Here is a 12,450-nt window from a genome sequence, read left to right on the forward strand (position 1 = left end):
ACAAATTTTTCCCCTTTTTTTTCCTTTTTCCCTTTCTTCCCTTTCAGGCTGCTGTGTGGGTTTCTGTGGACAGCCTGCCTGGCATGTGCCACTTTTGCCTCTATTTATTAATTAATTTTAAAATATTAAGATGTGGTAACTTGGAAATACTTGTGAGGTCTGGCTTGCTGCTGCCATCAGGGATGACCAGGGAGTGTGGTGGATGTGATTTGGGGGACTACATTGTGCCTTTCAGGGACCTCAGGGTTTTCTTTGGCAATGAAGGCTCTTGATGCACCACCTCTATCAGGAAGGAGGCAGAGACACGGTCAGTGAGGAGGCAGACTAAGCCCTGAAACCCCAGGCTGGCACCTTGCACTGATGGTCTCAGCTCCTGTTGAGCTGCTGCTGTTGCTGCTGCTGCATCCTGGGCAGCACCGTGGGCCTGGGGGCAGCTGTGCCAGGGGCAGGGGAACACAGAAGGTATTATTTCATGCCTGCCTGGTGTTCTGATTTGGAGTATATAGCAGACGCAAAAAAGCAACATGTGCAAGTCCCAGTGGACCCCAACTGGCTCATTTTAATGGCCATTTGCCCCGTGCAGCAGACAGCTCTTCTCTGTCTTTGCTTGGTGCAGTCTCTTCAGCAGCATTGTGAGATGTGTGCCCCACCAAAGGGATGAGGCGAAAATAGGATGCATTTGTCTCACACCTTGTGGGTTGCAGCACTGCTGCGGGGCTCATTCCAGCCTCTGAGATTCCCCCAGTGGTACCTAAAGGCCAGGCTGTTTCAGGGAGTGGCCTCGTTCCCTGCTGTGTGTCCATCTTTTCCTGACACTTTAGGATAAAATCCCAGGTTAATATCAAAGAAACAGTTTTTGTACACAGAGGGTAAGTTGACTTTTCGATGTGTTACACTCATTCGTCTTCACCAGAAAAAGTGGAGGGTGAGGCTGGTTGTGATCTGCCTCTCTGCTTTACTGTAGTGTAGCAGGTTTGAAAACAGTTATGAAACTCTCCTGCACCCTTTCTCTTACCATTTGCCTATCACAATCATCACTCCAAGGGATTAACAGTTAGAAATAATGCTTTTGTAACGGAGGTAGATTCAAAACTTTCCTTAGAGCAGAAACCTTCCTGTTTGCACTTTGCAGAGGCATCTAATGGGGGGGGACTGTGCAGACCCTGCTGCTGCAAGAGAGCTTGTGCTGCTGCTGATAGGCACGCAGAGATTACTCCTCTCCTCACCACTGCAGCCACTCCCCCAGCTCTGTCCGCCAGAGCTGAGCCAGAGCACAGTCGGATAGGGCAGGGGAACATACAAGATCTGGTCTTGCCCCTCCTTTCAGTTTGTCCTTCTCAGTCTCTCTTTTATATAAACCTCGTTTCACATGTCTGTGTTTTCTCTCCTCCATGCTATGGCAGTGGTGCTCCATGCTGATGAGACAGTGCGTGGTACAACCGCAGGCAGTCATTTTTCAGGTAATTTCTAGGGTAATGAACACCCGTCTCTTGCTTTTTCACCTACCAAGCAGAAGGTCAGGCTTCCTGGCTGCGCAAGGAGGGACCCCTGGCCATGATGGTCATTCCAGGCTGTTTCTCAACAGCAGCAGTGAGAGCACACTAGTGCAGGAGCCAACTCAGATATCCCTTCTGCTGCTCCCACCCCAATTAGCTGGAGAAGCTCTTGGAAAGGGTCAGCAGAAGGGTTCAGCAGAGGGGTCTCAGTGAGGCCGTGGGGTGAGGGGCTGCTCCATGAGTGCTGCCTTCCCCTGGGGTTTCCTCTCCTCTCCAGATGGGATGCCTGAAGGGAAGAGATCTGCCTGGGAGGAATGGGAAGAGGGGTCACCACTGTGCCCCTCATGAGTGGTTCAACACCAAACACTGTGACTCCACAGTGTAAGAGAGGTTTTAGCTTTTTCAGGTGGTTTTAGAGGGTCCTGGTCCCTCCATGGGAGGGAGGAGAGCTGTGGACAGTACCCATAATGTGGTTTTAGGGTGAAGGCTTCTCTGCTCTGCACTCCTGGTGCCCCCCTCCTTGAGGGCCAGAAGATGCCTCTGCTGGCCATCACCTCTTGCAGTACCTTGCTGTTGGCAGCACTGGTTCCTTTTCTGCCCACTGACCAGTGCTGGTCACTGCCGCTCTGCCAGCCCAGTGCTGGCCCTGACCCCGCAGCTTTGTGGTGCAAACTATAACTGCAGAGGTGGATCTGATGTGATGGGGTTGCTCCTCCACTGGGAATGCATGATGAGAGGGGAGTCAGCAGTCAGAAGGGCTGCCCTTCATCCTGCACTTCTGCCTCAGTGCTGGAAGCAGTGGTCAGTGCGTGCTCCTTGTGGCTGTTAACTGATGGTCGTTCCAAGAAGGGAACTGGGCACAGCAAAGTGGTTGTGAAATCCCCTAAAATCAGAAAATCCTTTACAATCCCGCTATTCTTACCTCTGGGAAAAGTTGCCGGGCCATGGCAAAAGACATGGCAAAAGACTTCCTGCAGCTCCCATCTGCAGGAAGTTATTGGGACCAAAAGCAGGGAAGGACCCCAAATCTCCATTTTGCACATCTTCAGCTCCTTCCTACCACAGTGCTGCTTGTCTGTGGGCTCTCCATCCACACTATGCTGAGCAACCATAATGCTTCCAGTCCCTCCTGCAGATGTTCCATGGTTTGGGACTGTGCCCCTGTATATTGCACCAACTCACTGTGGTGCAGTGACGTGGAAGAGCACAGGCTACCTGTGCCACAGTCTGGTTGCTGCTTGGTTGACACTAGAAATGGTCACTTTCTCCAAAGTCAGAGGGCTGCTCATGGCTCATTTGCATGGTGCTTCCAGTCTTTCCGGGTTAAAAGTCCCAGCTCTGGTCCCATTTCTCCCAGGTCAGTTCCTTGGACTCCTGAAGGGAAGCAAGCTTTGGAGTTCTGTATTCCTGTGTCTGAGAATTGCAGTTGAGGGCTTAGGCTAGTTCCAGTTGGGTTTGTAGTTTGGATGTGCACCTCCTTCCCCAGTCCCCTTACGTGACCCGTGGCAAGGGTCCCATTCCAGCTAGGTGCTTCCTCCCAAACTACATGTGTGCAGCTCTCACGCTGTAATTGGGAAACCACATTCACTCTCTGCCTGTTGGAAGGGGTGGATCTTCCTCATGAGAGGATCCAAAGAGATTTTCTAGTCTTCATAGAGCAACATGGGTGAATTCAGGTATCCCTCCCCAGGGATTTGTGTGTGCTCTTCTAGAGGTACCAGAAATTCCAAACAGCAGCACACAAGGACAGGTTTTTCCTCTGCTGTGCTGCCAGCCCATCCGTGCTTGTGCATCCCCAGCTGCTTGGGATGTCTCTGCAGGGCTATTGTTTCTGTGATGTTTTGCCAGATTAGGGTTTTGGGGAAAGAAAAAAATCTAGCAGTGCCTCCATATGTGCATGTACCCTGCATAGGGGAGAGGTGGGGCTGGAGGCTCAGGAAAACATGGAATGGTGTGGGAAGGCTGAGAAATGCATTAAAGTGGCATGTTGAATGAGAAGAAGGAGCTTTGATTACACTTCCAGGGAGAAGGAAGGCTGGCACCATTATCAGCACCCTCTGCAGAGGAGGGAGGTTCCCAGGGCTGTCCTCTCCCAGGAGCACAAGTGGGAGTGAGTCAGAGGTGTGAGAGTCTTCGGAGCAGTGGTGGCAGGCAGAACGGCCTAGGTGAGTGATGGCAAGGCAAAAGTGAGGCCACAGAGGGTGTTGGAGGAAGCGTGAGCTGAAAGAACTGAGGAACAATGCAACTTTAATGCAAAGCTTATGTGGGATCCTAGGAGACAAGTCAAAGGACTCTGATGCATGGACTGGGTGCAGGACAAGGGTGGCCAGCAGCTAGTCCCTGGTAAAATGTATTTAGCTTGCTCATCTGCAAGAGGTTTGTATGGGGGATCCTTCAATGTGACAGGCTGTACTCCTAACTCATGCACATGGTGTCTGCAGAAAAAACATGTTTATTACACAGAACTGTTAATACAAGATTATCCATGTAAATTACCTTCTGTTTGAGTGAGACCTGAGCTACAGAGATACCAGCGTGTATTCCTGGCTAAAGTACTGAGTTAGTGGCAAGTACCAGATTATGTGCTGGGTTGTCAGAGAAACTTGCGGAAGGAGGAGGATGTATTCACTCAGATCAGCTTTTGTTTCCTTAAGAAAAAAAAAATTAACTTATTTTGATGTCACATCCCTGGAGCTGTACAAGGCCTGGTTGGATGGGGCCTTGAACAGCCTGGTCTAGTGGAAAGTGTCCCTGCATGGTAGAGGGCATATATAATAAGTTGGTCTTTAAGGTACCTTCCAGTCCAAAACAGTCTGGGATTCTGTGTTTTTCTGAGTTTTGTTTTGGTTACCCAAAAACCCCCATGTGATCCTGGGTTCATCTGCATTTCTTCACCTCTGCACGGCTTCTGCATTGACTTAATCTTCAGGAATTCGTTAGAGACTGGCATCACAGTGGCTGCTCTTCAGTTTACCTGTTCCCACTGTAGTTCTTTATTTGAAGTCAATCTCCAGTTGATATGGGCATGACTGCTGTCTCACAAATGAGGGACTAAAACTTAAAGGGCAGATAGCAGGGAACAGAGAGCTTTGAAAGAAAACTTCACGGATTTGTGGGAATGATCCTGACAATAAGAAATCATTGAAAAAGGGCAAATGAAGATAAGCTTTGTGCCATATGCATATACATCCTTTAGATACCTGCATTGGCCTCAATGGCTATAGAGTGCTGTAGCAATGGAGACTTAAACAGGGTTATAGGACACAAACACTGATTTCTGAGATCTGTGCTTACTTACAAAAGCCTCTTTCAGGCAATGAGATTAGGAAATTATTTGGAAATGACACAGTGTTCTTACTACAGTCAGGTGCTTTATTTAAAAATAACTTGGATTTAGAAACAGTTATCTACAAATGCATCCATTAAGCAAATTCTCTGTATATACATACCTTTTTCCTGTAATGATGAAGAAATGCAACATTCCTAAGAAAAGGGGAATGGGAAACCTGTTCCCACCTTCTCATTAGTGCATGTCCCCTCAAGTGCCAGCACTGAAATGTGGAGAGTGTGAAGGTTAAGAGGCATGACCATTTTCCTAACAAGAAAGTAGCTTGTACTTGGCAGGTAATCTACAAATTTTCCTCTTTCAGGAATGCCTTGTTACATATTAATGAGTTTGTCTTTGGTTTTATAAAGAAAACCTATTTTTGTGTTCTCTGAGAACACTGGTGATAAGCACAGACCTGCTTATTGAACAGTTTGAATGTTGAAAAGCCCAGTGTAAATGGGCAGTGCCTTTAACACTGGCTGAACAAAGGATTTTTGAGTTCTGTATTGCATCTACTTTCTGTTGGCACAGGCAAATAAAAGCTCTTGATTAGTGAATTTATTTAAACTAAAATGTCTTTTGTTTCTTTTTCCAGGCAACAGAATACTCAGCCATGGCCTCACTAGCTGGTGGATTGGATGACATGAAGGCCAATATAACCAGCCCTACTTCAGCAGATTTGGGAGCAAGTGTTCCTGGGCCTCAGTCCTATCCTATTGTCACAGGTAAATGATTTTCAAACACTGGTAAGTAGTGTGAATTGTCTGTACCTTCATATTGCATGATGAGGTCCTTTATGGAAGAATTGTGTCATATGTGGAGTAATTTGCTCAAAAAGTCTCTTTTTGAATGTGATTTCATAGGAGCTCTTGTTGAAAGAGAGCTGAATGGCTTGTGTAAGTCATTTGTGTATGTTTGTAGCTGACAGATGGAGCCTCCATACCTCTTGTTCAGGAAAGGATGTGCCCCTCCACCCCAAAGTACATCTTGAATATCACCGCATCACTGAAAAGCAGAATGCTTGCCTCTGCTTTTGGGCTTTGGAGCTATTTTTTCATAAATGCACCTGGTATATTTGACTGGATGGAGCTTTTATGACAGTTCAAACTAGCCTGAATTTTGGAAGCTCATTTTATACCATTTCTGAAGTGTACCCGTGCACTAAAGTTGAGCATTTAAATGAAAACCAAAGGCTGTTTGCTCAAGGAATGCCAAATCGTGTGCATTTATTCAGCAGGTGTAGAGCAAGAGTTAAGGAACAGCTAGGGTCTGATAAATGCTTTGGTCACCTATTTATTTGGGATTGACCCCATTGCTTGCGAGGGAATTGTCCAAATGGTAATCTAATTATTAAATTGTATCCCACATTAGCTGTGCAAGTCAGAAAAAAGGAGGGCTTTTAAAATTTAAGGCTCTGGGTTTCATAGGAATGTCAGCTCAGTGTGTTACTTCTGTGTCCAGTTGGTGCAAATTTCATTGGATAGTCTCTGTTTTGACAAAGATTGGATGTAATGCTTTATTTTGTAGCTACTGTGGAAGATTATACTGTTTTTTATAAAGTATTACTATGTCTTTAATGCCTTAAAATCTCATCCAGCAGAGGAGAAGTTTTGAAAACAAGTGTTGTTACAAAGTGGTTTTAATCCAGTAAAGTATCAGTCTTCAACTTTTTTTGACAACGTTTAGGAGAATTCAGAAGAGATTAGAGAGTGAAAGAAATACATGTGTAGCTTGAAGTGGGATGGGAGAGAGTTCTTTCAATATCTGTCTGGTTCTGAATGGATGGTTTGAGTGTTGGACTCATGGATAAGAAAGGTGTCTAGGCATGGATGGATGGATGATGGATGGATGGATGGATGGATGGATGGATGGATGGATGGGATGGATGGATGGATGGATGGATGATGGATGGATGGATGGATGGATGGATGATGGATGGATGGATGGATGGATGGATGGATGGATGGATGGATGGATGGATGGATGGATGATGGATGGATGGATGGATGGATGGATGGATGGATGATGGATGGATGGATGGATGGATGGATGGATGGATGGATGGATGGATGGATGGATGGATGATGGATGGATGGATGGATGGATGGATGGATGATGGATGGATGGATGGATGGATGGATGGATGGATGGATGGATGGATGGATGGATGGATGGATGGATGATGGATGGATGGATGGATGGATGGATGGACAGAAAGAGGGACTTCTGGAGGTGTGTGGCTTGTAAGATGTGAGGAGATATAGCATTGATACAGATATATCTATATGTCCATCAGGGGTCTGTGCTGGAACCAGCATTATCTAATATCTTCATCAATGACACAGACAGAGGGATCATGGGCACCCTCAGCAGATTTGCAGGTGACACCAGGCTGAGAGTGTCATGACATCCCTGAAAGACAGAGCCATCCAAGAGGGACTTGGAAAATGCCTAGAAGTGGCCCATGGGAATCTCATGAAGTTTAAAAATGATGATGGTGCAGATGATGATGCTGCACCTGGGGTGGGGCTATTCCCAGGACTGATCCAGCCAGAGGACAAACAGACTCAGAGCAGCCTTGGTAGGAGGGCTTGGGGTGCTGGTGGGTGAGAGCTGTCCCTGCCCTGGCCATGTGTGCTGGGAGCCAGAAGCCCCCTGTGCTGCCTGAGCCCCCAGCGTGGGCATTCTGCCCCCCTGCCCCGCTCAGGTGAGACCCCACCTGCAGAGCTGCCTCCGGCCCCCAGGCCCAGCACAGGAAGGACGTGGAGCTGCTGCAGCCAGGCCAGAGCAGGCATCTGTGTGATCACAGGGCTGGAACACCTCTGCTGTGAGGAAAGGCTGGCAGAGCTGGGGCTGTTCAGGCTGGAGAAAGCAAGGCTTTGGAGAGACCTAACTGTAGCCTCTGTCATCTTCTAAGGCACTGCTCATCCAGGAGTTACACCTGGCCAACATGAGGTTCAGCCAAAAGCTATTTTGGCTGGTAGTTCTTTCTTTACCCTGGTTTAAGCACTTCTTACATGTCTCACATTGCTATTTCCTTAGAGTGTTGAGAGCTGATTGATCACATTTGTTAGAGTAAAACCTATTACAGAGGTGATGCTGCAGAATTCAATATGGATTTCACAGAGGTTCTCCCTGTGATGTTACCTACACTTGAGGAAAGGTTCCAAGTATTAAATTTGCTAGTTCTCCTCAAAAACATGGAGTGGGCTTTATGAACAGCAGGTTCTAGAAAAAACCTGCCTTAGTCTTAAACATGACAGAGTGACAGCTACAACAGAACACAGTTTTCAAGACACTGAGTATTTATATCTTTAATTTGAAAGTGCTGTAGAGTTTTCTATCAACAGCATTCATAAAATGTAGATTTACATGAGCATATCAGGACTCTTCTAAAGCCTATGCCTTTTGATTGGTTTGTGGAGGAAATTGTCTATCTGCTATACTTTCATATTCTCTTTCTAATAGCCATAGGAATTGTTTTGTGCAGGTCATGCACTGGAAGCACCCAGAAATCCTCATCTCAGTCTGGGCCCGTGTTGTATGCCTGAGTCACAGTGTGTGCTCTGAGGCTTCCCGAGGAGCTGAAAGGGCTGTGCAGGCTGTCAGGAGCAGGAAGGGTTCCCTAGCAAGCTACCCTTTGTAATGTGAAAGGCATGTCCATTACAGTACACTTGCTGGTACATTTCCCACTCTAGTTCCGGACAGATTCCTCTATCTTCTCCCGTAATATAGGTCATCTTTTCAGTCACAACTCTTTACCCAGCCTGTTTCCTTTGTGGGACAGGGAATTTGGAAAAGGACACACATTTATTGACCCTATTTCCCTTGTAAGCATAAGATGCATATTGCCATAGGACCTTAATCTGTGGTAGGTATCTCTGAAAATCAGCAGCTGGGAAATGGTGCACAACAGTGGTTGTAAGTGCTAGGTCCACCAAATGTCTACAAAAACACCACATATTCTGCCTTCTCAGAGCTTTTTTTGTGGTCTGTGGCCTGACCAAAGCTGTGGTAAAATCCAGTTACTGGTTTAGTGTTCTGTGGCTGGGATGGGCAGGGGATGATGGGCTATCAATAAGGTAACAATCTCTGGAGAAAGGTCAGCTTTGCATCAGCCCCACTTCAGTGGTAATGCCCTTATTCATCAGAGAAATCCCGCCCAAACCACCTCCTGTCCTTGCTCCCCTCAGTTCAGAAGAGCCTAAGCCTCACAGATCTGTGATGGCATTTTCAATGGGAACTGCTCCTTACTGGAGGAGGAATGGCCAGCCTTGCCTCTGGTCTTCTCTTGACATTCAGGAAGTTGCATTGCTTTTAATTTATTAGTTTTTTTTTTTTTTGAGTGTTTCCACTCTTCCTTGTTTCGTACAGGCTGTCCTGTGATGTATGTCAACAAACTCAGAGAATGAACTTGAAAGCCTTGGGAGCAACATATTTTAGAAGGCTAGGTAGTGTGTTTTCCACTGTAAAAGTGAGGGTTAACTGGATAAAAGTCCAGCAAATGTCCTAGGTTTGTGTTTGGTGCTGTTATTGCCTTGAGGTCGATCTCACTTCTGTGTTGACATTCCAGATTATAAACAATTTTGTAACAGCTTCAGTATAATGAGACCAAGAGCTGCTTAAAACATTGCCACATGAGTTATGGTATCCAGAGCAGCATTGGTGGGAAACATCTCTTCTACTGGGAACTCTTCTGGTTGTGTGTGTGGAGCAGAGCTGTGAACACAACTGCATGATATTTCAACACAGAATGGGGCTATTGGTAAGGCTGAAAAGTGGGTAAATAACTTAAATATGAAAACCACGAGTTCGAGCCAGGTACACTTGTGTCTTTCTATAGCTGTATCTGCTGTTCAAGCTTAATCTTTATGAGAAGTTCTGAAGTAGTCTAGGCTGCCAGATGTGAAGAGAACTTTGTCTCTTTCATGGTGTCAGTCTGAAATCTGTAAGATTATAAAAGAATTTGTTGGAAATATGTCTGAGAACAGAACTATGATTACAGTTTCTCATTGCTCTTGTTACTAGGTTGTGGTGTGGATGGCAAAGCATTGTTGAGATTTAAGATGGCAAAGATCCTCTGTGCAGTTGTTTGTAGAAAATGTAACATTTCTCTCTCTTAGCCAGCTGGCAGATCCAAACGTACGGGATAGATCTTGAAAATTAAAGGATTGCTTAAACATTGACACTCATGCTAGTACTTGCTGCTAAGGAGAAATGGAGTCACAACTCTCAGTACCACTTCATCCACCACCTCTGTTGTGCTGTGAATCACCAGCAAAATCTCTGATTAGAGAATCATTTGCTTTCTTTGCATTGTTTTTATGCATTATATTTATACATTATACAGTAAGTTTAAAAAAACCTTTCAGTCACTTCATTCTGCCACAGCCTGTAAGGGCTCTCTCCATTTACAAGCCAATGACATAGGCCCAGCACACTGCTGCTGTTGTCAGCAGTTTCCAAGCATCCTGTGATTGTTACTAATTACCTCCAGATGCATTTTTCCTGCTTTGACTTGCTGATTTCAGCATGGTTGGTGTCACTTTGAGAGGGTAAAGCCACGTTAAACTGATATCTTTATATGGCTCTCCAGTGCTGCGCTGGGGATGGATTGATGAACCTGCAGCAGCCTGGCTGTGCCCAGCAGCAGTGTCAGTATGTTCCTACAGAGCCAGGAGTGGCTGTTGAGCAGGCTCACCTCTCCCCGGGGCAGAGAAGCATCATTTACTGGACTGGTGTGTGATGGGAACGCTGTGTCACTCCATTAAAAGAAGTGTCACAGGGCACAGTTTTGTCAGTGAGCTTTTTGTCTAGCCAATGATGGAGCAGAGGAGCCTGGTCTTCTTCCATGCTGGGACATCTCTATCACCCTTGGCTCACCTTCTCTTCCTCTCATGCAAGGGGAGACCAAGACTCTGCCAAGTATGGACAAGTTATGTCTTATCTTCTGCATTCAAATTTGCAGCCGCAGCTTGTAGTGTTACGTTCCTGGTTTCTTTTTGTGGTCAGCCTTGTAGACAATGGCTCTGGAGAGCCAAATCCATGGACTTTCCTGCCTGTTTTGTATGCGCATCAAAAAGGTGAGAAAAAGAGAAGTAGAGCAGGATGTGCATCAGTTTATTGTTTGGAAGAGATGGAGAAGGAGAGACATTCCCAATGGCTGTCATCTCCATTACCTGCTCTGGCTTGCATTGCTGGACTCTGTCACTAGACATAAGTGATCCCAGATGTGAAGCTGAACTGAACATAGAGCAGACTCCTCCACCCCTGGGAAGATCAGCCTGACCTTTTCATTACTGTAGATGTATCCAACATCTTAGTTGTAATGCATTGTGCCAGGTAGTTAGTTATTCATATGTGTCACAGATCTGTGGCTAATGCAGGTAACAGGGGTATGTTTAGCAATCCATATTCCTGGAATAATGTTCTGTTTTTTACTTAGGGAAAACAGTTGCTTAAATGGGATAAATGCAGGCCAAAAGACATTGCTTTCTACTGTTCTGTGGTGAAATGCAGTGCTCAGTTAGCCTCTCAGTGTGTTTTTCCTTAGGAGTGCTCAGTCTCATCTGCTCGCTGAGTCTTCATGCTACTTTGTAGTGTACTACAAGTACTTTTTCATGTGCCGTCATGATGTAACTGCAATTTATGAGACAGGGTTTTGTTGAATGGAAGGTATTATTTGTCCCTTCTGCATCTACGTGTGAGATGATGGAACTGCATGAATTCTGATGCCTTCAGTAGGAGGAAAGAAGTCACTACTCCAAAATCCCAGGCTGAGCTCTTGCTAGGATTAAAGACTAATCTATTTCAGAATTTAGCTCAATGCTATCCGAAAGGACATGTTTTTTTAGCAAGAAAACTGGTGGCACTAGTATGCAGATCACTTCCAGAGAAGTGGTAACAGATCATTCTCAGCCTGTGGATAGAGGATTCATCTCTAGAAAGCAGACTCTGGCTGGACGGGTCTGGGGAAACCCCCTGATTCCACAGGCTAGAGTTTAGGTATTGAATTTGGACTTGACACTGCTTTTTTGCATAGCCAAGTTAGCTGGGCTGGGTGAACTCCAGAACTTCTTTCTAATCTCAGCTGCCCTGTGTTCCTGTGCTCGACTCTGTGGTTCCATGCTTCTGGGTAGAGCTGTGTGTCGTTGCTTCTTTGGTGGGACTGGGCCCAGGGTGGCTGTGGGACAGCCTGCAGTCCATGTTACTGGGACCATGGTGCCTTCTGGGTCTGCCTGTACCAGCCTGGGCATGAAGATGGAGTAGATGGGTACAGAAGCTTTCTCATAATTTATTTTGCTTTTTGTACATGATTTTAAAGGAGCATTTTAGAGATACCACAAAACATGGAAGGAAAATATGGAGGTTTTGCTTTCCATTGCTTTATTTTTGGGGGTGGTGGTTCTGAATCTTTGTGTTCTTTTCCTTTTTTCAGTCAGAGAATCATTAATTTGGGAAAGGTCTCCAAGATCATCAAGTCCAACCATTAATCCAGCACTGCCAAGCCTATGATTAGCAATGTCTCCAAATGCCTACATGTCGTTTAAATCCCTCCAGGGACATCGCTGCTGTGGACAGGCTGTTTCAGTGCCTGACAGCCCTTTCAGTGCAGACAATTTCCCT

The 12,450-nt window shown here is 45.9% G+C and overlaps 1 protein-coding gene across 3 annotated transcripts in view; it reads left to right on the forward strand.

Moving 5' to 3' along the window:
• Positions 1 to 12,450, forward strand: part of PAX5 (paired box 5) — a 124,135-nt gene that overhangs the window by 62,620 nt on the left and 49,065 nt on the right. For all 3 annotated transcript variants that reach the window (XM_064735607.1, XM_064735606.1, XM_064735608.1), the window contains exon 7: positions 5,420 to 5,549. In XM_064735607.1, the coding sequence (XP_064591677.1) occupies positions 5,420 to 5,549 (130 nt within the window). The remainder of the gene's footprint in view (positions 1 to 5,419; positions 5,550 to 12,450) is intronic.

Source organism: Zonotrichia leucophrys, chromosome Z, assembly GCF_028769735.1.
Source record: "Zonotrichia leucophrys gambelii isolate GWCS_2022_RI chromosome Z, RI_Zleu_2.0, whole genome shotgun sequence".
Taxonomy (NCBI): domain Eukaryota; kingdom Metazoa; phylum Chordata; class Aves; order Passeriformes; family Passerellidae; genus Zonotrichia; species Zonotrichia leucophrys.